This window comes from Lampetra planeri, chromosome 18 (genome assembly GCF_965212315.1).
Source record: "Lampetra planeri chromosome 18, kcLamPlan1.2.h2, whole genome shotgun sequence".
NCBI classification, from domain to species: domain Eukaryota; kingdom Metazoa; phylum Chordata; class Hyperoartia; order Petromyzontiformes; family Petromyzontidae; genus Lampetra; species Lampetra planeri.
The window spans coordinates 6,687,461-6,714,777 of NC_136124.1; the positions used below are offsets into that span (position 1 = coordinate 6,687,461).

General features: G+C 51.7%; 1 protein-coding gene across 1 annotated transcript; it reads right to left on the minus strand.

Moving 5' to 3' along the window:
* Positions 1–1,419: 1,419 nt before the first annotated feature.
* LOC144723736 (calpain-9-like) lies at positions 1,420–24,983 on the minus strand. The gene is made up of 18 exons (XM_078602671.1): positions 24,753–24,983; positions 21,819–21,888; positions 19,095–19,219; positions 16,041–16,174; positions 15,025–15,463; positions 14,191–14,276; positions 12,777–12,851; positions 11,753–11,907; positions 10,897–11,105; positions 9,385–9,602; positions 8,219–8,258; positions 6,995–7,075; positions 6,562–6,619; positions 6,153–6,265; positions 3,820–3,898; positions 3,401–3,517; positions 2,600–2,652; positions 1,420–1,446 (listed from the first exon to the last, which is right to left on the minus strand). Exons 1-18 carry the CDS (start codon positions 24,981–24,983, stop codon positions 1,420–1,422), a joined length of 2,310 nt encoding a protein of 769 aa, XP_078458797.1.
* Positions 24,984–27,317: the final 2,334 nt, after the last annotated feature.

Below are 27,317 nucleotides of genomic sequence, written 5' to 3' on the forward strand. Positions count from 1 at the left end.
TCGTGGTTCATTCCCACTTGACGGTACGTCGACTACAACTGGCTACATCCGTTTTATGGTTACGCCTGGAATGTCTCCAATCGAGTGGTCAGAACACGCCTTCCAGAGTCGCTGCTCGCTGCCTCCGTGGGAGGGAAATCTCAGCTGTGCAATCTCAGCTGTGCTATCTTCTTAAATCGAGTTTAAATTACGTCAATTTATCTTCTGTTATTACGACATCACTCGGTTTGTAAGAACAATGATGGACCGCACCATATATATATTTTTCACCGACAAACTACCCTCTTTTATATTTTTGTTCAGTTTTTTTCCTCTCTCTATTTATTCCGTTGCTTTGTTTGAGCTTGCGTGCGATTTATTGATTTGTTTACGTAACCTCCTCTCTAGTTTTCCACCACTGCGGATCCCAGCCTGGGCTCTGGGACACCAAAGATACGGCTGCACAGCTCACCGCCTTCTTCCGGCTTAAACCAAACGTCTGCGATTACAATGCTACCGATGAAAACACCTTTTCTACAAGGTACGTTACAATTGCATTTTTTTTTACGACTTTGCCTCTCATTGAATCTGGTTCATCGGATTTATGTGCTCAACGGTAGAGAACCTGTTTCTCAATCCAGCTTCCTCGGATGGTCGGTTGTCCCCTAACTTGTCAATTTTTAAATTGGTTCTCTCCAATCTTAGCGTCAAGAGGGCAATGGAACTATAATTCTGTAGATCGGTTTTGTTGTCTCTTTTCAAACAGACGAATGATCGAGGTTTCGTACCGCCATGGACGCGTTCTAATTTGTCCGTAAACGTTCAGTGATTAGGCACCGCAATACTTTACGTGTGTGCACCTTGACCTGTGATCATACGGTCGGTAAAACAACCCCGCTGAGGTGTTGGATGGATGCAGGAATTAAGCCGTCCGGTTTCCTAGGCGCGTTCTACAAACCTGCATCGCTCACGGAATAATTACGCCGTCCCCATTCCGACATTTACATCTGATCCCGGCAACTACAACCTCAAATGTAAATCACTCTCCATGCTGCGGAGAGAAACCCTGGCATTACGACGCAGTATATTTACTGATCAAGATAATCACGATTTCTTTGCTTGCCTATTCGTGTAAGGCAGGGCTTAAATTTAGCCGGAGCTGTCCGGGACTGAGCTATTTTCCTCTCCTGGGGGAGGGGTAGGGGGGGATTGTGCCCATGGGGGGTTGGGGATTTGGAGGGACCCAGAAAATATTGCGTGAGAAATGAAACCTTGGATGTCAGGATCGCTCGTCGTAGTCCGTGCATTTGTAAAAAAAAAAAAAAACTGCTGTGAGCCAATGGGCCGGCTCGCGGTCTAGCGAGAGGAATGAGCGTAAATTCGACTTCTTTTTTTCTTTTGCGCACAGCGAATGGCTGTGCCCTCTCCGAGCGGCGGGATTCAAAAGAACATGATCCTCTTCATCCACTGGGAAGACACGCGGGTGGGGGGGGAAGAGGGGGGGGGGATCAAGATGAGCTCATTGTATAAATCAATAGATGCAAGCACTTCCATTAGTCCACGTCACCAAGGGGGTAAGGACGTGAGGATTATAACAACGAGGTTTAAGCGAACACTGCGCATGGTGCAGCTTAAATCGGGCATGGCCTTGTTGGCATGTCCTGTCAGGACAAAGGCATTTCGGCACAGCGATGACCGAGCATTTCTCGCGCAACCCGCAGTACATGCCGGGTTTTTTGTCATCGTCCGCCGTGATCGATCCACTGCTGGATGAAGGCCTCCCCTAAAACGCCGCCATCGCTCATCTCTCACGATCCTGCGATTTGCGATAAGCCACTTGGCACCAACGCACGAGCTGATCCCCTTTTATTATTGTCCTCATTATTATTGTTTACGCTAAAGAATTTATAAACTGCGGGCACTTGGTTAATGTGTGTGAGTACAGCTGGGCGGTCGTGTAGCGGTTAGCACGCTGCGCTACAAACCCGGCCACCCGGGTTCCATTCCCGCTCAATGCCATCACCAGTGACGATTATTTGAGCCGGTCCTGGGCCTCCCCATGGTCAACTCGGCCTCAAATGAGTACCTGGCGCGGTGTGTAAACATCGCCATTCTGGAGCCAAAGATGGCCAGACATGGTGCTGGCCACCCACCCCCTTGTGTGCCGTGCCAGCCTTCATAGGTGCTCGCTAAGAGCACTTGCCCCAACAGTCTGTGAAGGCTACAGGGTGGATCTTTGTCTTTGCATGAAGACACACACAAAGGACGCTCTTCGTTTATCTGACGACACACAGCTGCTTCATGACACAGCTGAGCGAAGCACCGAGTCGAACATTCTGGCTATAACATCTCATCAAGTCTTCTTGGTTCTTTCGGTAAAGTCACATAGAAGGGAAGTAATAAAATAATACAAATAAAACAATAAAATAAAATAATTCTCATCAATAATTCTTATTTTTATTATTTTATTACTTCCCTTCTATGTGACTTTACCGAAAGAACCAAGAAGATGAATCCCTGCAGTCACGAAAGCTTTAAATCGAAATCTCATCAAGTCCCACGTAGTTTACATGTTTCAGTGGGGGGGGGGGGGGAAGTGGTTGGGGGGAATGCCAGGCACCTCCTTCTGTTCGGGTTGTATATCCGGCCGTTGAAGGATGGCCTTCACCGTTCCTGAAAGAAGAGACGAAATTGCGGCATCACACGCACAGCAGCAGCAGCAGCATCGCGATCCTCGGTCATCTCAGTATCGACATCCACGTTTTAACTTAACCTTACGCCCAGACGAGATAGGGGCGAACACATATTTTTTAATCCTTTATATTAAGTTCACTTGCTTGCTTGCTTGCGCGCTTACGACCGTGCAAATCTTTCGGTCGTTTTTTAACCCACTTCCCGTGATCCAATCGAGCTGATATTTTGCACACAGACTCGTTGTGCGTGACAATTTATTTTTTCCACTTTTAGGAAAATAAAAAAAAAATATTTAATTTAAAATACCAATGTGATAAAAATGAAACTCTTACTCAAGAAAAACAGAAATGAATAATAAAATAAAACCGATGCCACACATATAAAGGATTTATAGTGAAAAACTTTGTTTTTACGGTTTAATTTTTTTGTATTGTTTTTATTTCGGCGGGGGAAGGGCCCACAATGAGCTGTTGGGCTCCACTATCCAACGCGCGTCCTGCGGGGCGGCAGAGATGTTTGCTCCGTGGCGCAGATCTCCGTTACAGGCGCGCGCGGTCCCCACGTCGGTCGCGATACGAACGGCGCGGCGACGACAAAAGGTGCTTGCTGACTCAGCCCATAATCGGACGTACGCAGCCTTAGATGTCCGAGCCAAACCGTTGTAACACCCCGGATTTAAATCGCTGCAGAGCATCATTTCTTAACGGTAACGCCGACCTCGCCGCACCTGACAGCGCGTCGATGTGCAGCAGGCAGCAGAGGAAATCCTCGAAGTCGATCCTCCTCTTGCCGCCAAGGTACCTGAGCAGGGTGTGCCTCTCCAGGTCCCCAGACACCGGGAGCCCTGGCCAAATGCGCAAAGACAAAGATGTCCCCCACCCCCACCCCACCGCGTGATAGCCTTTGAACAGACCGTCGGGGTGAGTGCTGTTAGCGAGTGGCACCTGTGAAGGCCGGCATTGCACACAAAGTAGCGGAGGGGGGGGGGTTTGTGAACATCGCCACGAGGGAGACAAGTAGCCGCGCGTGTGTGCTGGCCGCCATTTTTTTGGCCACCATTCTTTTGACACCACTTGCTCCTACAGTCTGTGAAGGCTATCCGGGGGGAATCTTTGTCCTCTGTGTGCGATGTTTCGCTCCGCGTACCCGCTTTGTAGAGGCCCCGGTGCACGGACTGCAGAGACGGCGCCGCGTTGCTGTGGAGGCGGAATCTACGGTAGAGGTCCTGAAACGGAGCGCAAAAACGGAGCGAGCGTTGGACAATGTCGCGGTGTTGGAGGTGGGTACAAGTACACGGGACGACCAGGAACGCAGCGCTATTTGTTATTGTTGTTGTTGTCCTTCCCCCCCGCCCCGCATCTCCCATGTTGCACTGTTGGCTAAGTACGGTGCGAAAGAAGTTCAACACACGCGCGTACGGACATTTGCGTAAAAGTAAAGCCGCAGCCCTGCAATTGCCGGGTCACGTGACCAGCTGGCCGAAGGGTTTCCACTGAAGCGAGCTCGACGGGGGTGTTTGGGCCTTCCCCTTGCACCGCACAAGACAAGCCGATCGCCAAACGGCTGCTGCTGCACCCCCGTTTTGTAATATTGGGTGGACCGAGGTGATTGGTGGTGGGGGTGGTGGGGGGGGGTTCTGCAGTGGTCTTGTGACGACTATCAGCTCAGGGGGGCGCGACAATCGGTCAGGTGGGCCCCCCCCCCAACGCTGTTTTCTCATCGCACCGTCACGTCACGTGTTTTGTTCTTTTTGCACTGTTGTTGAAAACATCTCTCATGGTGGTTGTCAAGGGGGGGCCCCCAACTCGTAGCTTTGGCCACTGGGTGGGAGGGGGGGCAAGGCACCCCCTGCCTGCCCCCCACATTCGTTACAGCGCCACTGGGTTGGTGGCAGTTGGTGAGTGGGGGGGGGGGGGGGCAAGGCACCCCCTGCCTGGCCCCCACGTTCATTACAGCGCTACTGGGTTGGTGGCAGTTGGTGAGTGGGGGGGGGCACCCCCTGCCTGCCCCTCGCATGCGTTACAGCGCCACTGGGTTGGTGGCAGTTGGTGAGTGGGGGGGGGGGTGGCTGGGGGCTCTGGGGGGGGGGGTGTTTCAGAAACTCCCCCGCACCATTGCGACGACATTGAGTACTCACGTGGATTTCCGTGAACTTGTGCGAGAGGATTTCAAACTCCCTTGACGCAAGTTTGCTTGAGACGCTTTTCTGGATGTACGAAAGCTCAGTGAAAATAAAACATCATAATAATCCACTTTAATCTGGCATCGCGGCGATGACAAAAGCGGAGCATGGTAATGCATTTTTAATTGAAAAGAGCTGAAACGATCACTTGCAATTATCACGCGCGCTCACGCGCGCTCACACGCTCGCGCGCGTTCAATGGCTGTGAACACGCCGCATATTTAGTTGATAACAAATCATTTTAAAAGCTCATTTCAGATCTTAAAAGGAAAAAAAACCCTCATCTGCCGTGGATAGATGTCAGTCGCAAGCTAAAAAAACACACACACACAAAGTAGGAGCAAGGATTAAGGTTTGGTGGGGGCGACTGTTCATCCACGTTATATCGCGATGGAAATTCACCCAAGGGAATACGATCTCCTCCTCGTCGCGTCCTGCCACCACAGTCATTATGTTTATCCAGTGCTGCACGAATGCACGTTGAACTTCTGTCGCGCACCGCACATAGCCAACCGCGCTAATCAGAGGTGCAGGAAAGCTCATTGGTATGTGGTGATATAGCCAGCAGTGGATAGACCATGACGCGCGATTTGCTGTGGCTCGGACTGGGTAGGTGTGAGAGTGAGTGGGAGACTGGGTAGGTGTGAGAGTGAGTGGGCGAGTGAGTGGGAGACTGGGTAGGTGTGTGAGTGAGTGGGATACTGGGTAGGTGTGAGAGTGAGTGGGAGACTGGGTAGGTGTGTGGTTGAGTGGGATACTGGGTAGGTGTGAGAGTGAGTGGGTGAGTGAGTGGGAGACTGGGTAGGTGTGTGAGTGAGTGGGAGACTGGGTAGGTGTGTGAGTGAGTGGGAGACTGGGTAGGTGTGTGGGTGAGTGGGATACTGGGTAGGTGTGAGAGTGAGTGGGCGAGTGAGTGGGAGACTGGGTAGGTGTGAGAGTGAGTGGGAGACTGGGTAGGTGTGAGAGTGAGTGGGCGAGTGAATGGGTTAGTGAGGGCGAGACTGGGTAGGTGAGTGAGTGTGTGGGTGAGTGAATGGGTGTGTGGGGTGAGGTGAGTGTGTAAGTCAATCGAGTGTCCCACATGCGCACGTTTATTCTAGAGCTGTCCACTCCCATCCATTCTCTGTGCCAGTGGCTACATCATGGAGTGTGATGCTGGCAGGCTGCTGGTCGGGCTGGCTTTAGAGTTCATAATAGAAACAAATATCGTATTTGGCAGGTGATTAATTCATTTTGCAGAAGTGTCTCTTCTTATGAAGCTAACCCCTTAAAAAAAAACAGTTTCTATATATATAGCCTTAGAGAGCGTATGTTGTTGCTGTTGATGAAGAATTCGACTCGAAAGCTTGAATAACTTTTTGCCAAGAACACGCTGTTCAGCTGTCATGGACTGCGATCGCTTAACATTTACTGCACGATAATTTAATCCGCCGCCCCCGCCCCCTCGCCCTCCCTCCAGTCTTGGTTATAAAAGGATACATTCAGGAGGATGATGATTTTTTGACAGGTTCCGGAGCTGAAGCTCTGCGATACGGTGGCGGGGTCTGCAGGAGGTGCGACCATTTAATTATCGGTTAACAGCTTTTGCGAACGTGCGACCGAAGCGAGGCGACGCACAAAGCTTTTTAAAATGAGGAATGAAAAACGAACCCGTTGCGTGCGTGTGAGCGTGCGAGCGATGATGGATGATGGGATTGCAACGTTACATTTCGAAGCGGCCTTGTACAATACGGCCTGTAGTTCGGCGGGTCCAATCGAGCGGTCCTAGACAACGCACAACGCACGGGGCCGGGAATGCGAGCAGCCCTGTGAATGCATCCGGGCGGTCGGCACGCGACTTGGCGGGCAGAACCAAGCGAGAGGTGGCTCCTGCGACGACGGGGGTGGTGGTGGTGGTGGTGAGGGTTGTGTCGTGTGTTGGTGATGGTGGTGAGGGATGTGTCGTTTGTTGGTGGTGGTGAGGGTTGTGCCGTGGGGGTGGTGGTGGTGGTGGTGGTGAGGGTTGTACCGTGGGGGTGGTGGTGGTGAGGGTTGTGCCGTGGGAGTGGTGGTGGTGAGGGTTGTGCCGTGGGGGTGGTGGTGAGGGTTGTGCCGTGGGTTGGTGGTGGTGTTGGTGGTGGTGTTGGTGGCGAGGCTTGCCGGGCTCGCGTGCTGCTGGAACAGCTCGCTCCACATGGCCCGCAGGAGATGCCCCTCGTACTGCTCATGCTGCAGAACCGGCTGCATTCCAACCACAACAACAACCACAACAGCAACCACAACAACAACCACCACAATAACCACAACAACAAGAGCCCATCACAAAATCGTGATGAGCTTCATCCGTCAAAAACGTGTTCACAAGTGTACTGTCACCAACTTATACGTGCGTGTGTACGTTGAACTTCTTTCGCACCGTACGTAGCCAACTGCTCTAATCGGAGTCGTGCGGGGAAGGTCAACAAACTTAACACAAGAAGCAGCAGTTCTAAAGAAATTCGTTTTCCTACGTACGTATACTGCTGCAGAGTCGTTTGGCCAATAGCACTACTGGACATAGTCGTCCAGGACCCAAAGCAGCAGTGGTGGAGGTCACGTTACGTTGAGCGATCGCGTAAAAAAAACTAAACGAGACTCTTTTTATTTCATCAGGCAAGGCCCGCTGAGCTATGCAGCTCTTGTTTACAGAAGCTGCTACCTGGCCACAAGTGATAGCTCAACGACGTGCCTTTGATCACGTGGGAATCTAAAGCAGCCACATACTCTAAACGTGGAGGGGAAAATAAACGGAGGACACGGGAGAAAATCCGCGCGACCACGGGCAGAGAGAGAGACACGAAAGCTCCAAATATACAGCAGGCGTCGGGGTCGGGATAGAACCGACGACCACCTGCATACCACGCGAGGGAGTTAACATCTCATAGCCACCGTGGCGCCCGCTATCCTTGTACACGGTATACAGCCCTTGCGTTAATCCACTGCTGGATGAGGGCCTCCTAATACAGGTCCATGGAGGATATTTTTTGTGCGTATTTTGTCACTGGTGGTCCCTGTGAGTTGGTGAAGCAGGGCAGCATGTACGTCACAGCACAGTACAGTACAACAATAGATTCCGTTGAACTGTAAGATGATGAATATGAGTTCGTCATCAAAATACCATGTTCATCTTAAAATTCTCTTCGGCACAAGCATATATGCAAGACGTTCATACAAGTAAAACCATTAAAGCATGCTCGCCCACTCACATTGGCCAGTGTTTGGTTAATAATTAACCGCAACTCGGCATGAAATTAGGTACGTCAAAAGCACTATGGTATTACTGTGCAAATGGATGGGACATTGCATTAGGATATTAGAACACGTTTTACAAAGGTCGTGGCCCACCTCGTGCGGGGCTCCGCATTCTTGCAGCTCATCGGTTAACCTGAAAAGCAACGCACGCGTTGGCTGCAATTGACATGGGGTCGCCGGAGAAATACTAAAAAAGAAATCGCTATGGTCACACGCGGAATATAAAACAACGGCACAAATATCGACGTTGCGTTGTTCATTTTTTCCCGCCCATCGTAATTCATTTACTTCGAAAGCGAGAACCACACCGCGAGACGCGCCGGGTGGTAGCTCTGTGATATCTGCTTCCGTGGCTCATTCTGTATTAGTCTCGCTCGGCTCTGCGAGCGTTCCAAATTGACTTTGCTACGTCTCGTGACATGATGCCGAGAGCACAACCGGGATACACTTGGGGGGGGGGGGGGCAGTGGGGGCGGCGTGGGTAGGGCAGCATGGGGGGATGGGGGCATGGGGGGATGGGGGCATGGGGAGGGCAGCATGGAGAGATGGGGGCATGGGGGGATGGGAAGGGCAGCATGGGGGGATGGGGGGATGGGGGCATGGGGAGGGCAGCATGGGGAGATGGGGGCATGGGGAGATGGGGGCATGGGGGCATAGGGGGATGGGGGGATGGGGGGCATGGGAAGGACAGCATGGGGAGATGGGGGCATGGGGAGATGGGGGCATGGGGGGATGGGGGGATGGGGGGCATGGGAAGGGCAGCATGGGGGGATGGGGGCATGGGGAGGGCAGCATGGGGAGATGGGGGCATGGGGAGATGGGGGCATGGGGAGATGGGGGCATGGGGAGATGGGGGCATGGGGGGATGGGGGCATGGGGAGGGCAGCATGGGGAGATGGGGGCATGGGGAGATGGGGGCATGGGGAGATGGGGGCATGGGGGGATGGGGGCATGGGGGATGGGGGGCATGGGAAGGGCAGCATGGGGGGATGGGGGGATGGGGGCATGGGGGGATGGGGGCATGGGAAGGGCAGCATGGGGGGATGGGGAGATGGGGGCATGGGGGGATGGGGGCATGGGGGGATGGGGGGCATGGGGAGATGGGGGCATGGGGAGATGGGGGCATGGGGAGATGGGGGCACGGGGAGATGGGGGCACGGGGAGATGGGGGCACGGGGAGATGGGGGCATGGGGGGATGGGGGGATGGGGGCATGGGGGGATGGGGGGGGGCAGCGGAAGAAGAGGAACGAGAAGCGACCGCGTGGCGTCGTACTCGCTGCTGTCGCAGCTGCAGCAGAAGACGCGCAGCAGGAAGTCGGCCGCCTCGCCCGGCTGCAGCGAGCAGGGGATGACGACGTAGCGGCCCGCGGGCAGCAGCAGCCGCTGGCTGACCTCGCGCAGCGCCTCGAAGCGCTCCAGCAGCGCCACGGGCACAGCGGCACGCAGCTCCTCCCGGGACAGCCGCCGCCCGCACGCCTGGGACACGGCGGCACCGACCGGCGTGGCGAAGTATGGTCAAACGACCCCCCGCCCGCACGTATGACGGACACAGTTTGGGGGGGAGGCCTTCATCCAACAACGAGGACGACTTTCTCGCGGCTATAAATTGGAGCTCGCGTGCAGCGGTGGGTGTTTGCGAAGATGAAGGTCGTGGATTCCCTGCAGCCTGGGCGAACGCCTTCCTGCGGACGTGGAGCCGTGCGCCGTATCGGAGCCTCGTTATGCGAGAGGGGGGTGAGCGGCGTGTGGCCAGAGTCGCCCCTTCTGCCCGTCGACCCAAGCTGCCATGTGTGTGTGTGCGCGCGTGTGAGTGTGTGCGCGCGTGTGAGTGTGTGCTGATGTGCATGTGTGTGTGTGCGCGTGCGAGTGTGTGTGTGTGCATGTGTGTGTGCGTGCGTGTATGTGTGCGTGTGTGTGAGTGTGTGCGTGCGTGTGCGTGTGTGCGTGCGTGTGTGTGTGTGCGTGTGTGTGTGTGCTGATGTGCGTGTGTGTGTGTGTGCGAGCTCCGCGTTACCAACGTACCGCGGCGGGAACCTGCGGCACAACAACATCATCATCATCAATAACAACATCAACAGAGTCAATTTGCAGACAATCCGCCCCTCTCCCGTCATTCGTTCCTCCACCATAAATAGTCAAAAGTAATTGTTAGACAACCCATTGGCCACACGGAGTCCTGGGCAGTGCATCTTCGGTTTCAACATTCAGTGTCTCATCAGCAAAGTCGGGCTCCCTTCAGCCAATGCTGGTGAACCGCCAGATTTTTATTATATATTAAACAAAAAAATTATACATTTCCAAAACATCATTCGTGTTTGATGTTTTTTAAGTATCAAATTTCAGGTAAGCGGTTAAAACGCGTTTTCTAATGGGTAAAACCACCACATCCACCTTCCTTTTGCACTCTTAAGTAACCGGCCGCTCGTGTCGCCTGCAAACTACAGCACCCGGAGGAGAATCGCCGCTCCCCACGGGCAGACGAACGCCCCACGAGACTCGAGGGGAGCGAGGCTTGGCCGTGGGCTAACGAGCGCGCGATTTGAAGAACACAAAACCAACAACAACCTTGTATTTCGATTTAAAGCTTTCGTGACTGCAGGGATTCATCTTCTTGGTTCTTTCGGTAAAGTCACGTAGAATGGAAATAATAAAATAATAAAAATAAAACATTATAAAATAATTCTCACGACGTTTCGGCCACAACGCAAGCAGCCGTCCTCAGGTGGAGAGCAGGTCTGTCTGGCAAATGAGGTTCCAGTTGTGTAACAACCTTGTAGATGGCGAAGCCGATGGAGAACCAGGGCGCGCGGTTGCGCTGAGCGTCGCGCGGCTTCTGCATGAGCGACACGATGAGGCTGCAGAGCGCAGACTCGCCGTCGCCACAACCGCAACCGCAACCGCACAAGCCATCACCCTCCTCCTGCTCCGCGTCCGCCTCGTGAAGATCCAGCAGGTACTGCGGGTTCTTCCAGAACGTCTCTGCGATGGAGACGGGGGCGAGAAAGAGAGGGGGGGATAGACACGGGGAAAGAAAGCCGGCCGGTCACATTTGATGGGAAATGTATCCAAGGTTCCCCCCCCCCCCACTGCTACACCATCCCCCCCCCCATCACCAACCCGCACTGACCAGCATGGTGAAGTATGGTCACACAGCTGACATCCAGCTGTGTGCTTACGGGGGGAGGGGGGGGTTATACATTGTCGCTTCAGAGTGGAGGCAGCCTCCTGTCTTTCATACTCGAGGTGTGTCCGCAATGCCCGACCGCCTTTGTCATCCTGGCGACGATGTTTACACACCGCACCCAGGTACTCATTTGAGGCTGAGTCGACCGAATGGGAGGCCCAAGACCGGTTCAAAAAATCATCACGGGTGTTTTCCGTGAGCGGGAATCGAACCCGGGTCGCCAGGTTTGCAGCGCAGCCTAGCACTAACCGCTACACTACCGCTCCCCACACACAGGTACAGACACACACACAGGTACAGACACACACACAGGTACAGACACACACGGGTACAGACACACACAGGTACAGACACACACACACAGGTACAGACACATACACGGGTACAGAAACACACGGGTACGCACAGGGCCTGTGTGAGTGGTGGGCCCCCGTGGACCCACCTTTGCAGGTGCCCCCGGCAGAGTGGCCGGCCTGCCAGCTGCCCTGGTACATCGTGACGGTCCAGGTCTTGCGAGGGCCGTTCTGCACATCGTCCGGCGTCAGGTGGCACACGTCCAGCCTCTTGAAGTGCCTCCTGAAGTCCTCCATGGACATCCTTTGGGAAGGGTAAAGGCGCGGCCCTTCAATTGCTCACTCAGTGCCATCCGCTGCTGGGAAATCTCCCGCCACGAGAAGAATCTCGAGACGGGTTGTTGTTGTTTTTGTTTTTGTTGCCTACACTTCCACGCCGGCTGCACCGGACGACTGCTGAAAGGTCAGAGTCGCCACCACACTTTGCCCAACCACCACACGCGACCTGCCGCCGATCGACTAATTGTGGAGTGACCCATGCATACTGCGGGGTGCACAGAAGCCGGGAGGGGTGGGGGGGGGGGTTTAATAATCTTGCCCACGTTGTTTTGCAACCGCCGCGACAGGAGATCGAGCCAGCGGCAAGTCCACCGTGTGCTGAGCCCGTTACACCACGGAAGCCGGTGGAGGATCTGAGACCCCAGTAAGTGGAAACCCACCCCCACGTGTGCTGTGCCGGTCTTCATAGGTGCCACTCGCTAACATAAATACACCCACGTGGGTGTGTGTGTGTGTGTGCACATTACGCACACAGTAGGCGTGTTGGTGTGTCGGCTTTTGTGTGTAGGTGGGGAGCGGTGGTGCAGCGGATAGCACGCTGAGCTAGGAACCCGGCGACATGAATTATATTCTCGCTCACGGCCATCACCAGTGACGATTTATTTGAACCGTTCCTGGACTATCCCTAGGCGGACTCAGCTGAACTCCGTCCCTGCTGTGATGCGTAAACATCACCACTGGGGAGACAAAGGCGTCCGAGCGTAGTGCTGGCCACCCACCCCCTCGTGTGCCATGCCGGCCTTCAAAGGTGCTCGTTCACAGCACTTGTCCCTGCAGTCTGTTAAGGCTACACAGGGGTTCTTTGTATGGGGGGGGGGGGGGGAAATGTCTCACCAAAATTCGCCGTCTTCCAATTTCACCTGCAGCTTCCTCTTGGCGTCGCAGTCAACACATTTCCACACCGGTGAGCTGTGTAGGAGAAGACGTTGCCGTACACATGAGAGGCGTCTCCCTTCTGTGTCGGACATGAGTATCAAGACGTTGCCGTACACATGAGATGCGTCTCTCACTGAGTATCATCGGCCACGATCTATCCACTGCCGGATGAAGGCCTCCTCAAGCCGGCACCGTCTCTCGCGGTCTCGTCGACGAGCAAACCCATCATCTTACGAGTGCGTCGCTGAAGCCTAAGGGTATGCCTAGAGATTTCACGTTTTTGGCAGCCCGGCGATCATTCTGTGAGCGTGCCCCCTCTGATAAACCGAGGCTTCTTAAGATCCGACTGAATGATCACAGCCATTATTGATCTCCTGAACGAACTGACTTGCGTTCAGGGCCTTCATTCGTAACTAGGCGAGAGCCTATAGAGACCAAAATGAGACCTTGGCTTTAACAAGCCGGGAGCAGAAGAAAAATATAAAATATCAAAACTACAAAAACAAGGTATTTGCAAACAGACAAAATGATAATCATACAATTAGAATTAATAGTAAGAGATTATGTTTGAATAGGACTCCAGTAACGAACCCACACACTGAGCAGCCCACACACTGACCAGCGTGGTGAAGTATGGTCAAATAACCCTTCCTACCCCATCACTTGACACCTAATTCAGACATTAAAGAGCAACATCAGTGCTTTTTTTTAATTACACATTGTTTTTTTAACTTAGTTATTTGGCAGGTTATATTCAATCACTGCAGCAGTGGCATAATATTATGACTACGCTTGTCAATGCAGATAAGCCTCGCCGAGTCTCAAGACTCATTATCAGGAGGGTCCTGCCTGGTTTTCACAGACGGGGGTGGGGGGGGGGCGATGTTACTGCTGCTGCTGCTGCTGCTGCTGCGATCCCAGTCAAGGAGTGACTTGCAGGTAAATAGTTCATCATCGGGGGCGTATGGCAGATGAACGTACGTCAAACTTCTTTCTTATTCTTATCTTTGATACTGGCAAAAAAAAGTGCACCGTATGCAGCTGACCCAATACCGGTGGCGACTGTGTGTGTGTGCCTGTTATTGTGCGTCTGTGTGTGTTATATTGTATGTGCGTTTTTAAATTGTGTGTGCAGCTGCCAGTCATCTCAGTCGGCCAACCCACGGCATCTGGGTCTGTCCCGTGACCTCCTGTCAGCGATCCTTCAACACTTCACGTGGCCTCAAAGTGCACCTAGCCTGGCACAAGCACTGCGGTGACATCACCGTCACTTAGTGGCGAATGTCGGGGGTATTGGTATTGGTTATTTGGAGCTGGTAAATTTTCTGCCCGAGGAAAACGCGAGCGAAATATTTTGTCCGTGGGTCCATGCCTGTCGCTCCAAGTGCCGTTCCACTCCACCTTGCCCCACGGGTTCCTCAACCTCACCAGTTCCACCACCTCGCCGTCCACCTTCACCTGGTGGACGACAAACGTACATCGACGCCTCGTCTTAAAGCACGCGGCAGAGTTGGCGTCCCTCGCTTGCTGCCACCTGGGCGGGCGGCGACGCGGCCCGGCAGGCGTGGGCGCGTTCGCCGCACGTTGAGGTTCGCGGTTCGAATGCGGCGGCCGCCCTGGTTAACACCGCGGCGGTGTAAAACCCGGAGAAACGCTGCACGCCGTCTGCTTCACGGCGGACGTTAAAGAGCCCCCGTGACGTCGTGCGCAAGGGTAGTGCCATCATGTGCCCACCGTCAGGGCCCAAATTTTCCACATTCGAAAATGACACCGCAATGGATTACTCAGTCGGGATCTCATGCCCAGCAGAAATCATCGCCGCCTTCTGGCAGACTTATACCCCAGGCTACTTTTTAAAATGCGACTCTAACCTGTTCTCTTGAGTTCACGCCTGTTTACAAAAATACATTTGAAATCTGAGCTGTTTTTCCCCGGATTGGCCTATTTTTTTAGGTTTGACGCCAATGACCTCAGAAATCTGTCAGTCTTCCCAAGACATTAAAAGTGAGTGATTGAATGAGCGGGCGAGTGAGTGAGTGGGTGAGTTAATGAGTGAGCGAGTGAGTGAACGAGTAAGTGAGTGAGTGAGCAGGCGAATGAGTGAGTAATTGAGTTAGCGAGCGCAAAAACGAGTGAGTAAGGTGAGCGTGCGAGCGTTAGAGCGAGCAAGCAAGCGGCGTGCCGAGCGGGGGCCGGTGACACGCACCCTCTCCACGCCGGTGATGGAGTACGCGTGGCCCAGCACCAGCCCGTCGCGGGTCTTCTGCTCCGGCCGCGTGCGCGGCATACGCTCGCCCACGCCGGAGCACGACAACGACGAGGAGGAGGAGAAGGAGGCGCTGGGCCGTAGGCCGCCGAAGTCGCGGCCCCAGCCGTACCGAGGGCTCGGCCCGGAGCAATCGTCCCCGTGGCGCCAGGCGTAGTGAGGGCCCAGGAAGCTTGCGTCCCCACGCTTCCCGGGGTGTGGGCGAGGGTGGGTGGCCGCCCCCATGAGGGAGCCGGCGTTCTCCGCCCGCTTCAGGAAGAGCCACAGGTGGGGCGGCGGCGCCTCGCCCAGGAGGTAATGCTCCTTGACGCCTCCCGTGAAGTCCACCAGCGCCTCGGTGAAGCGGCCCGACCTCAGCGCCTCGTACGAGCCGCACACCCTGCCCCCCCGGGGATCGCACGCGGCAAAGGTCACCGCCGCCGCATCGGTCACCGTCGTCACCTCCGTCACAATTGGTCACCACCGTCACCGGTCCGACAGTTTAGCTTTCGACAGTCCGGGAGTTTTCTTTTGTGTGAATTGTCACATTAAGGAATGTTTACGAGTGCCAGGAATTGAATCGAACCGATATCTGGTGCCGGATTTGTGTTGGACTTTATCACAGTGCAGGGCCCTCACCACACAGGGTGGCTTTCTCGCCGGCCATATTCTGTGAAGCTCCAGCATCAAGCCGTGCTGCGGTGGTCTCACAAAACATCTGACCCTATCTCGGGGTCACGCAGGGCCCTGGGGCCGGGGCTCACGATGCATCCATTGCACAGCTCAAACGCAGCGTCCCCGCGTCATCCGCACGCGTCGCGAACTCCTTCGTCACGCGCGACACCGGTGGCACGGCTCGCGCTGCGCGGTGGAAAAACGACCGGGGCCGCCTCGGCTCGGCTCGGCTCAGCTGCGCGCAGTAGAAACGAGGTGCTACCTGTCCCCAACGGCTCTCGAGCCAGGCTGGCGTGACTTACTTGGCATAAGCTTTTTCCAGCAGGGCTCCCCAGAACTCGTTGCTCTCGCACGACCTCACAAACGCCAGCTTCCCCTTGAGCGTGGGCAGCCTGTCGTCCACCACCACGTCCACCCACTCGCCGTACCGCCAGAACTGCAACGGCGACAACGACGACAATGACGACGATGTTGCTGTGAACTTGGAACGCGTCGCCGCGCAGCGCTCGCTCCTCGCTCTCTCGTAGAGAGAGACAGCGAGAGGACCACTCGGGGGCGCCAGCAGCAGCAGCAGGAGGAACCGCAGACGAAGGGGAAGGCAGCAGCCACGCGGTGAGCCGGTGCCAAAGTCCCCACCACCAAGCTCTGCGGTCCTCTATATATCAGAATATTTATATATACTGGAGGAATCAAATGAGCTATCAAGCTATTTGTCATAGATGTTCAGTGGGGGCACCGGAGTCAGACGTTACAACAACAAACAATACAAAAAACACGATGAAAGTGAAAGGTATAGGAAAGGTAAACAAATAGATTCAAATACGACTAAAACTAAACAATTGTCTAATCTTACCAGGCAAAGCCCACTGAGCTATTATCTTTTTCAGAGGCAACCTGACCACAAATGATAGCTCAACGAAGTGGCTTATCATGTTGAACTGTATATCAGCCAAATAATCTAAATAATCATATTAAGGTGTTATCGGCCGTTTAATAAGGAGCATAGACCAGCCCAGGCCTATGAGGAGGCAGCACTGTATCCCATACAGATGGGCCAGATGGAGATTAGTCCACACTTTGCTGTACCGCCATCTCCTGGCCAGCCATGGTACGGCTCCTTCTTGACGCCCACGGGAAGGGAGCAGTTACAACATCCGTGCGTGATCCACCAACCTCGCTGTCCATACAGCGCGCAGGATTGCAGGCAGCCACGTGCTGCAGCCTAGCTACCGCCACCGCTCAGCGGGACAGCTCTGGGTTGAGACGACGCTTCGAATGTCGCAACTCGCTCTGGGAAGGATTCCGCGGGCAAACGAGCAATAGCCACGCGATAGTTGAACGCGTTTGCAGTCGTGCACAAAAAAATATATTAGCCATTGCGAATGTCCACCAGTGACTTTACGAAGTGGTTGACAATGCTAATTGTAGAGACAAGCGAGGAATTCCAAATTCGGAATTTTTACAATTTATCGCCGGTCGGATGATGTCACCAGTACCCGACATCCGAACAACCACCCTGATGGTTCTATTTATGCTTCTTTGAATTTGTATTATACAAACTAAATTAAATTTCGACATTCAGACGCTATCTCCCCGACAGACCTGGTTTTCACCTGAGGACGGCTGCTTGCGTTGTGGCCGAAACGTCGTAAGAATTATTTTATTATGTTTTATTTTTATTATTTTATTACTTCCCTTCTACGTGACTTTACCGAAAGAACCAAGAAGACACACTAAATTATTAAAGCAAACGTTAATGTATTCATGTATATATCAATATCTACAAACAGCATGCGCAATGAGCTCTGTGCGTGGTGCTTTGAGTGCTCTCAAATGTTGAATCTGTGTTTGGGTTTCGTGCAGTCGTTGACAAATCGGCTGAGGCAATCAACTTGCAAAAAAACAACAACAACAACAACAGCCTCCTCGTGAAGGACCCATCCACGCAGATTCCCCTGGGCTGCGATTTCCGACCGTGAAGCTTATTGAACCACAACCCCTGAACCTCATGATCCATTGTACGAACCATAGCAGCATCAGCAGATTATGAGAATACTTGATGATGGATAATTGATGATGATGATGATGAGTGATAATTATGAGTGATGATCATTGATGATGAGTCATTATTGATGATTGATTGATAATGATGAATTATGATGATTGATAATATAATTAATGACAATAATGATGTGCGGAAACTGCGGTCACCACCCAGAACAGAACCACGCGACTTGTAACGGAGATTCGGTGTCCCGATTCACAATCACGAAGGAAGAGGAGGAGGCATCATCGCGGTCGCGACACGGCACTCCACTACCCCTGACGCAATCATCTGGCTCATGAACCAACCCAATGTTAAACTGCTGTTGTTCTCCATCAACATCAGCCGTAGGAAAAAAAAAATTTAGCCGTAAAAACAAAGTTTTTCACTATAAATCCTTTATATGCGTGGCGGCTAGAGTCCTTTCGTCCTCTGGCTTGAGATGGCTGCCACCTATGGGTCAGATGATTGCCTGCCACCATTAAGCAATTGGTAATTAAATATAATTTATTTTTTCCTAAAAAGTGTAACATTTTGGAAAAAAAATTTCACGAAAATAAATTGTCACGCACAACGAGTCTGTGTGCAAAATATCAGCTCCATTGGATCACGGGAAGTGGGTTAAAAAACGACCAAAAGATTTGCACGGTCGTAAGCACGCAAGCAAGCAAGCAAGTGAACTTAATATAAAGGATTTAAAAAAATACTTGAAAACCCGTTTTAATCAGAGGCAAAGCTGCCTGGAACTGGCCCCCAGGATCTCAGCGGTGGTGGCTCAGCCGTCTTTCTGATCCCTGCTCTGCTATTTTGGTGGGGAGGGGGTTACTTTTTGAGGAGCACGGAGTTGACCCGTATGTATGTTAAACTTCGATTTAAAGCTTTCGTGACTGAAGGGATTCATCTTCTTGGTTCTTTCGGTAAAGTCACGTAGAAGGAAAATAATAAAATAATAAAAAGAAAGCATAATAAAATAATTCTCACGACGTTTCGGCCACAACGCACGCAGCCGTCTTCAGGTGCAGAACAGGTCTGTCAGACTCTGTCTACTTGACAGACCTGTTCGGCTGCTTGCGTTGTGGCCGAAACGTCGTGAGAATTATTTTATTATGTTTTATTTTTATTATTTTATTACTTTCCTTCTACGTGACTTTACTGAAAGAACCAAGAAGATATGTTCAACTTCTTTTGCACCACCGTACGTAGCCAACCGCGCTAATCGTAGGTTAAGGGGGGGGGAAGGTGAAGGACAACGAACGAAACGCAAAGAGCAGTTTCTTAGAGGAATGAGTTCTAAAGTGAGGTGGGCGAGTACTCGGAAATGGAAGATCCCGGCGTAGGAGTGGCACGTGCCGAATCCCTGCTGCATTGGCACCACGCGGCCCAGGAGCCTCTCGTTGAGGGTCAGCGACGAGATGGCTGCCAGGAACCAGCAGTCTCCTGCCACGAGGAGGTGAGAAACGGGGCATACAGTTCTCGTCATCGTGATCATCATCAATTATGTCATCGTGATCATCATCAATTATGTCATCATTACCAGATTGAGCAAATCGCAAAATTTTTTTTACAAAACTGTTTTTTTTTATTTTACCAGGGAAGGCCCACTGAGCTGTACAGCTCTTTGTTTGCAGAAGCGACTTGGCCACAAGTGGAAGCTCAACGGAGGGGCTTATCATCGCTTGGAAATTTATTGCAGCCAAATACCCTAAACGCACGTGGTTTCTAAACGTGGGAGGGAAAACTGGGAGGACCCGGAGAAAAATCCACGCAACCATGGGTAGAGACACGCAAACTCCAAATATAAATGGTGTCAAGGTCGGGATCGAACCCACGACCTCCTGCATACCAGGCGAGGTATTTAACATATCTCCACCGTAACCCCCCGGGTGATTGATTGGCGGGCAGATGAATTGGGTGGAAATGGACGCAGATTTGACTTCTGTAAGCGGAGGTGTCGCGTCCATCACACGCGCTCGATGACCGATCGGAGCCAATTAGATGCTAATTGCAGTTGTTAGGTATATTTAAACGAGTGAGATAAACGCGACATGAATACATACGGGATGTTTACACTCTGCATCGTCATTCCTATGAGGCGTGTTTACCGAGGACGGCAGTCTTCCTGAGTCTCAAGACGTTTACCAGGAGGTCTACCGCAGTGCCGGATTATCGTAGTCGCAAAAGTAGCTACATATGTAGTAGCTACGGGCCCCGCAACTTTCAAGGGCCCCGCGCTAAATGCTTTCAAGCTATCAATCCCGTTTCAGTGATTCTGCACTTGCTCTATTACTATAGTACTATACTGCCTTCAACTTTTATGAACGACTGGGTGTTTAAGTTAAGCGATTTGTCGTATTATCTGGCTGTATAGCAAATGAAAAAATACAATTACTTTAATGTGCAAGTAAAAAAATTGTGTTTTAATATTTGTGTTTTTTTTTTATTCAGGGCCCCTTTATAACATATTAAACAGGCCCCGCACTAACTTAATCCGGCACTGTTCCATCCACCACGTGTTTGTGTTTTTTTCGCAGCAGGGAGGGCTGAGTTCTCATCACCATCGTCAGCCCGGTAGAGACGATGTTTGAAACAACGTCACAACACACGAGGGTCACTGTAGAATATTCCACGAGGAAGAAAGAAACCTGAGCGATAATTTGATTGAATGTATAACACTACACGTGTCCGCAGTGATAGTCACGCCAGACCTCGAATTCAACGACGTTGTGTTTGTACTGCTGTGCGTTGAAACGTTCACGTTAGTTTCACTTCTTCTTGGTTCTTTCGGTAAAGTCACGTAGAAGGGAAATAATAAAATAATAAAAATAAAACATAATAAAATACAATTCTCACGACGTTTCGGCCACAACGCAAGCAGCCGAAACGTCGTGAGAATAGTATTTTATTATGTTTTATTTTTATTATTTTATTATTTCCCTTCTACGTGACTTTACCGAAAGAACCAAGAAGAAGAATCCGTGCAGTCACAAAAGCTTTAAATCGAAAGTTAGTTGCACTTCTTTCCATCGCGCCGTACGGAGCCAACCGAGCTCATCGGAGGTGCGGGAGATGTCGTGGCTGCCACAGTGGTGCATGCAGTGGTCAGTGCAAAGCGACTTCCAACACAGAGGTTCGACTCCAAGTCGCGGCGCGGCGCGTTGAAAAGACGGTCAACGTTTCTCAACCATCCCTCAAAACCGCCCGCCCCTGTCCAGCAGTTCGTCGATCGGCAAACCGCGTGTGGGAGCAGGGGGGGGCTAAAATGCGGGCGTTTCCCACCTCCAACTTATCCGGTCAACGTGGAAGAGAGGACCGCATGAAAATGCCCTCTCGAGCTCCCTCTCGTGGGAGTCCCTTCTGCCGGCAGTGGGCCCGTGAGAGTTGAAGCAGCTCAAGGGCTGCGCCTTTTTGGAGGGGTGCGTTGGTGCAGCCAAAGGCGTTGGCGTGAGAGGGCAGCACCGCGGACCGCGTGGAGCCAAACTCAAAACGTCAAATACTGCACCTTTACAAATACTCGGTGGAAATCATCACCCCCCCTACTGACAAGACTGTTGCCCTGGGGATCACGCTTGCAAATGAGACTCATCACGGCCTCTTGGGTTCCTTCTCACCACCTGGTCCAGCTCGGCCCCAGGTGCACCCACAAATGAACCACGACAATCACCTGACCGATCTCGTCGAGGAGCGATAAACCATCAATCACGCGGACTCCGCTCACACTCGCGGCAGCGACAGCGGCGGCTTTTGGTTGGACGCCGAACAAAAAGGCGGTCACCGCATCACGCAGCGCTTTCAGATGCGCTTCCGCGGCCGTCTGGAAAGCTCTTCCTATATTAGGAAGTCGCTGTAGCTGTGCGCTTTTAAATCATCGTCTAGATCGTAAACACATTTCTTTAGAACTGCTTTTTGTGTTAAGTTTGTTGTCTTTCCCACGCACCTCCGGTGAGCACGGTTGGCTACGTACGGTGCGAAAGAAGTTCACCATGCATACATACATATATACATAGACTCGCACAGAAACCCATGCTTACATCCCTACCGAGCTTTCCTTGGCACAGGTCAAATCTGCTGGCTCCTCGCACGATGAACTGGGGGTCGCTGGTGATCTCCTGCGAAATGACATCGTCGATTAATGGGGAGAAAACGCTCAAGAATTGATGATCTGGCGATGTTTAAAACGGGACTGCTATCGGGTGCATGTGTGTGTACGCCTGTTTTGAACACAGAGACGAACACAACGTGATTTCAACAAGCGCGCCTGAGTGCAATTTCGGTTCATCAGACTGGTATCGGTAGGTGATCATTCATAACACTAATTACCGATGTATCTAGCAAAAACCCACACCGAGTTCAAGGACCTTTCCCCAGGAGGGTCTTGCTGCATTTGGGTTTTTATTTCAAAATATTCTAAGCCAAATGCACGAGTGTCTAAGCCAGTGTTTTTAAAGATTCACTGCAGCCTTGTACCCCCTTTGGTTCTCAATCGTTAAACTAATGTATCGTGTTCATAAATAGAACGTGGTTTGATGGAACAAAGTAGTTATACTTACGTGGCCGTGCTTAATTAATACTGGTAGGAACCCACTGGTTCCACCAGCCCACAGGGGATTATTGTGTCCTTCCGTCGTGGGGTGGGGAGGGAGGGGCTGGGTGGGGAGGGGAGGGTGGGGCTGGGTGGGGAGGGGAGGGTGGGGCTGGGTGGGGAGGGTGGGGCTGGGTGGGGGGTGGGAGGGTGGGGCTGGGTGGGGAGGGGCTGGTCACCCCGTGGTGCCCTTATAAAACTCAACGTTTAACCTACTCACGCCGGCTTGTGCCCGCCCTCACAGTCGGGCATATTTGCGGAATATACCACGCCGCCGTTGACCCTGGCCATTGACCGAGCAACCCAACGTTCCTACCAGCTCCCTCCGCAGGAATGTGTTTTGTGTTTTCGGTTTACCTTAAAAAAAATAATTGCGATGTCTCGCACCCCCCAGGAAGGGCATCTCGCACCCCCAGGGGGTGCGTGCACCCCAGGTTAAGAACCATTGGTCTAAATGTAACCTGGCAATTTTGTTGTTGTGCACGTGTTGTGGACGTGTTTGTCGCACCAGGGGAGAACTCAAGAGATCAGGACGCAGTCTCGTTTTCAATGGCGGCCTGGGTCGCCAGACTCAGAATCAGAATAGTTATTTATACTGCAGAATAAATCCGATGAGCTATAAAGCTTTTTTTTCACAGATGTCCAGTAGGGGCACGAGGTCAGAACGTTACAACATCAAACAATACAAAAACACGATAAGAGTGAAAGGTATTGGAAATTCTAGATTTGAAGTTTTCGTGACTGCAAGGATCCATACTCTTTGGTTATTTCGGTAAAGTCACGTAGGTGAAAAAAATAATTTAAAAAGTTCCTTTTTTTTCTACGTGACTTTACCGAAAGAACCAAAGAATATGTATAGGAAAGTTAAACAAATCGATTCAAATACGACTAAAACTAAACTTTTTTTTAATCTTACCAGGAAAAGCCCACAGAGCTCATGTAGCTTCTTTTTCAGAAGCGACCTAGCCTCAAATGACAGCTCAACGAAGTGTCCTTATCACGTGTAACTTAGACCAGAAAAATTCTCAAAATAATCTAAAGGCATCTTGATTTGAAGCTTTCGTGACTGCAGGAATCCATACTCTTTGGTTCTTTCGGTAAAGTCGCGTAGTTAGAAATAAAATGACTAACTACGTGACTTTACCGAAAGAACCAAAGGGTATAATCTAAAGGCATGTTTAGATTATCGTGACATCGCTAGAACACGACGGAGTTGTGTTGCCGGCTCGTCGCCAACGCTCTGCGCGTCGTTTTGCGTGCCGCAGATGAATCGGGTGGCGACTGATGCAGAATTTACTTCTCTAAGTGGGGGGGGGGGGGGGGGTGAAGCGTCCATCACACAACGCTCCGTGGTCGTTAGGAGCCAATTAGATGCTAAATGCAGTTGTTTGGGTGTATTTAAAAGGGAATGAGATCAACACGACATGAACACACACGGGATGTTTACACCCGCCGTTATTATTACTCCGCTGTCTCGTTTACCCAGGAAGGCCCTCGCTCATTCTCTTTGCTTTTTATTTGGAGGATCCTACCGAGTAATTGTGTTGCAGTAGCGGGGCGATGTTGCTGCGATGTGGAAATTCCAATTGAGTATTTTCACCACCTTGGATGGTTGGCCGATAGCAGTTACAGTATTTGATGGGGAGGAGGGTGGTGCGGGTGTTGGCTCTGGGAGGAAATCAGTGAACCAGGAGGACCGGCTCAGATATCCCCCAACACCGGTGTTAGCCGTGACCAGGAATCCAAGTGAGGTGCCTGCTTGCTCACACCCACAGCTGGTGGAAAGGAGCCTCCGACTCGAGGACGCTCTAGACGGTATTTGGCCTACTCTTCCACGCTGTCCAGACATGTTGGAAGAGGTGGGAGTTACCCATACTTTACCTCTCCGCATGTGACCTGCCGATCGACTAACTGCGGGGGGACCCATTTTTATTGCCGAGATAACAGAACCAGCGACCTCTGGATTGCAAGTCCAGTGGCGAGATGTTAACTACCTCGCCTGGTGTACAGGAAGTCGTGGGTCCGATCCCAACCCCGACGCTTGCTGTATATTTGAGTTTGCATGTATCTCTCCCCGTGGTTGTGTGGATTTTTCTCCGGGTCCTCCGGTTTTCCCCTCCACATTTAGAATCGACGTCACGCTTTTAAGAGTATTTGGCTGCCAGACATTTCCATGCGATATTAAGCCACTTCGTTGAGTTATTATTTGTGATGGCCAGATCGCTTCTGAAAAATAACTAGATATCCCGGTGGGCCTTACCTGGTAAAATAAAAAAAGTTTATTATGCCGAAAACATTAAGTAAATATTCAAATCTGTAAATTACGACAAACCCCATCTTAACAACAACAACAACATTGCACCATATATTATACAAATAAAACATATTTACCCATGGCCTCATCCAGACGATGCCTTCGCTGAACCTGCTGCAGGGCCCCAGCTTATCGTACCCCAGGGACGTGGGTCCTGCCGGGAAGCAGGGATCCTCAAAGGGACCGCAATGAGCGAGCGCCGCGTCTCTCAGCGCCGCGAAATCCTGTCCACGGTGGCATTTCATCTTCGGCGAGAGGGCGCGGGCGGCACCCGGGCAGCCACGTGAGTGACAGCAGTCGGAGGACATCGTTGCCGGTCGGTTGGTTGGTGGAAGAAATTTGAAAGAACAAAAAAGTCGACAAACCCGGTGGTTTTTGCAGCTGCCGAAACCTTTCTGGAGCTTGCTCCCCAAATGTAAAAGAGTTTGAAGAGCTCTTTCTCCAATCTGTTGATGGTCTTCCCTTATCTTTGTTAATCTTGTGCCGGCAATCCGAAGAGCTTGTTTAATTTGTGTAAATTACTGTGTATTAATATAATATGCTACGAATTATACTTTCTAGAAGCTTGCTATTTTTTTTTACTTTAAGTTAAATTCTTTTATCCTTCGCTGCAGTGGGGTACAGGGTGGCGATGTCTTGGGTCTGCGTCCACTCCTGAATGAATTTCAGTGAGAGAGCATCTGTTGATATAGAGGACTGTGCTGTAATTGAGCCTATAATTGACGCCACCTTTTCAGCACGTGACAGACCCCGTGACAATGTACCCTGGCTCACGCTAAGGTAAACACGTGCTGGAACCGAAGGCAGGCTTACGATGATGTCCTGTGATTACAAACACTGTAAACATTACCGCAGATGTCATTATATGTTTGTTTTCTCTCTCTCTCTGATTTGCATGCCTGTGTTGAATTTAAATATTTTTGGATGGAAAATTGTTGAGTACATTTGGCCACAAAACTCCACCATCGTTAAACACTATGGATATGCAGGATAGCATAAACAAAATGCTATTTCTGTTAAGTCGGGTGAAAGTTTATTTTTTGTTTACCGAGGTAGAGAAGTGGCGAGGCCAGGAGAAGTCTCCTTTTCAAGAGTGGCCAGGGTCACCAAAATAACAAAAGCAAAACACGACAAAGTGCAGCAATGAAGCAAACGGAAATCGGAGGCAAAACAACTGCGTCACGTGAGAAATAAAAAATGAACGAACACAAAATCAATGTTGAATAATAATAATATATTCCCTGGGATCGTTGAGTCGCCTCGGGAAGATTATATTCAGACTGATCGTAGCACAGTTACAAAATGAAGTACGACAATCGTTAATCACGTGTTCTTCAATTTGGGCAGTGTTCTTCATGGCAAGTCCCGCGGCCGACTGGCGGGCCCTGGTGGCCTTTAGTGGGGCCCCCCTGACGTGCGGCCCCCCGACAAGACACACAGAGTGACAACACCCCCCCCCCCCCCATCGTCATCGTCGTTGTCGTGATGCTGTCAAACCCACACACTGACGATGTCTTATCGGCGATAAAAAAAAAGAGTGAAGAACGCTGAATTAGGGTTTCCCAATGTGACTCCACGAATCGTTGTGATTATTTAAAATTGTGGCCCACAGGACCAGATGCTTTGTCCACTCAAGTTCAGACTTGATGAGTCCAGACTCGGTGAGTCCCAGTAGTGGAGCGAGCGGCTCGCAATCGTGAAGGTGACGAGTTCAATCCTGGTTGGGGGTTGACTAGGCCCATCATCCCTCCGGGGGTCGATAAAGTAAATACAACTTTGTGGAGAAGTCAACAGTGGTTGTCCTATGGGTCGACTCGAACCCGCCATAGGCATGTGGAATGCCCACTCCTGACTCAGGGCTGCCGACAAGAGATGAGCCACAATGCATCGGCGCTCAATTGAGCGAGGTCACTCTGATTTGCAGCCACGGCCAATTTTTAACGCCAACGCAGCCGAGGGGTTGAAACCTCAAAAAAATGTCATCGCTTCATCGCAAACCATTACCCGCACAGTAATTTGTTTGGCATAATTGGAATGACCTCAGATCGCGACATAATTGACCACTTAGCCGTCGGCTGAATAATAGAAGGGGGCGAGGAGGGCGGGGGTGGGGGCCGTGAGTGCGCGCTATCGTCCCATCGACACAGCTCCGCCCGACAGTCGCCAACGAGCGAGGGGGCCGGCGTCTCTCAAGCCGGGCCCAGGAATGCCCCGCGTGGCCCACCATCGTGACCGCTCGGCATTCGCGCGTGGGATTCCCGTGAGCGGCGACAAGACGTGCCCCTTTCGAAGTCTCGTTTGGGAACAAATCCAAAGCTTAAGCGCCCCACTGGGACACTAATAATCATCATCATCATAATCATCATCATAATCATGAAAAAAACTACCAGAGATGTCTACGAGTCGTCATCTTGCTGTGGAGCGTTGCTCGGTCCTCTCGATTTAACCCACACGAGCGTACTGACACGATCCACACGGTGGTGAAGATGTCATCTCATCGCCGAGTTGGATTCCTGGCGCACGTGAGTAGGATTCCTAGCCAGGGCGCACATCAGTGGCGAGTGATAAGGGTCCGTCCATAAATGACGTCACGCACCTAGGGGGGAGGGGGTTTGAGAAATGTGACGTCACATCAAAATACG

Coding starts and splice junctions, on each gene's coding strand:
- LOC144723736 (XM_078602671.1), bottom strand. CDS start 24,983: ATGTCCTCCGACTGCTGTCACTCACGTGGCTGCCCGGGTGCCGCCCGC. Junction 15,464..16,040: donor CTGGAAAAAGCTTATGCCAA/GTAAGTCACGCC, acceptor CCGGGGGGGCAG/GGTGTGCGGCTCGTACGAGG. Junction 9,603..10,896: donor TCGGCTTCGCCATCTACAAG/GTTGTTACACAA, acceptor GCCGTGTCCCAG/GCGTGCGGGCGGCGGCTGTC.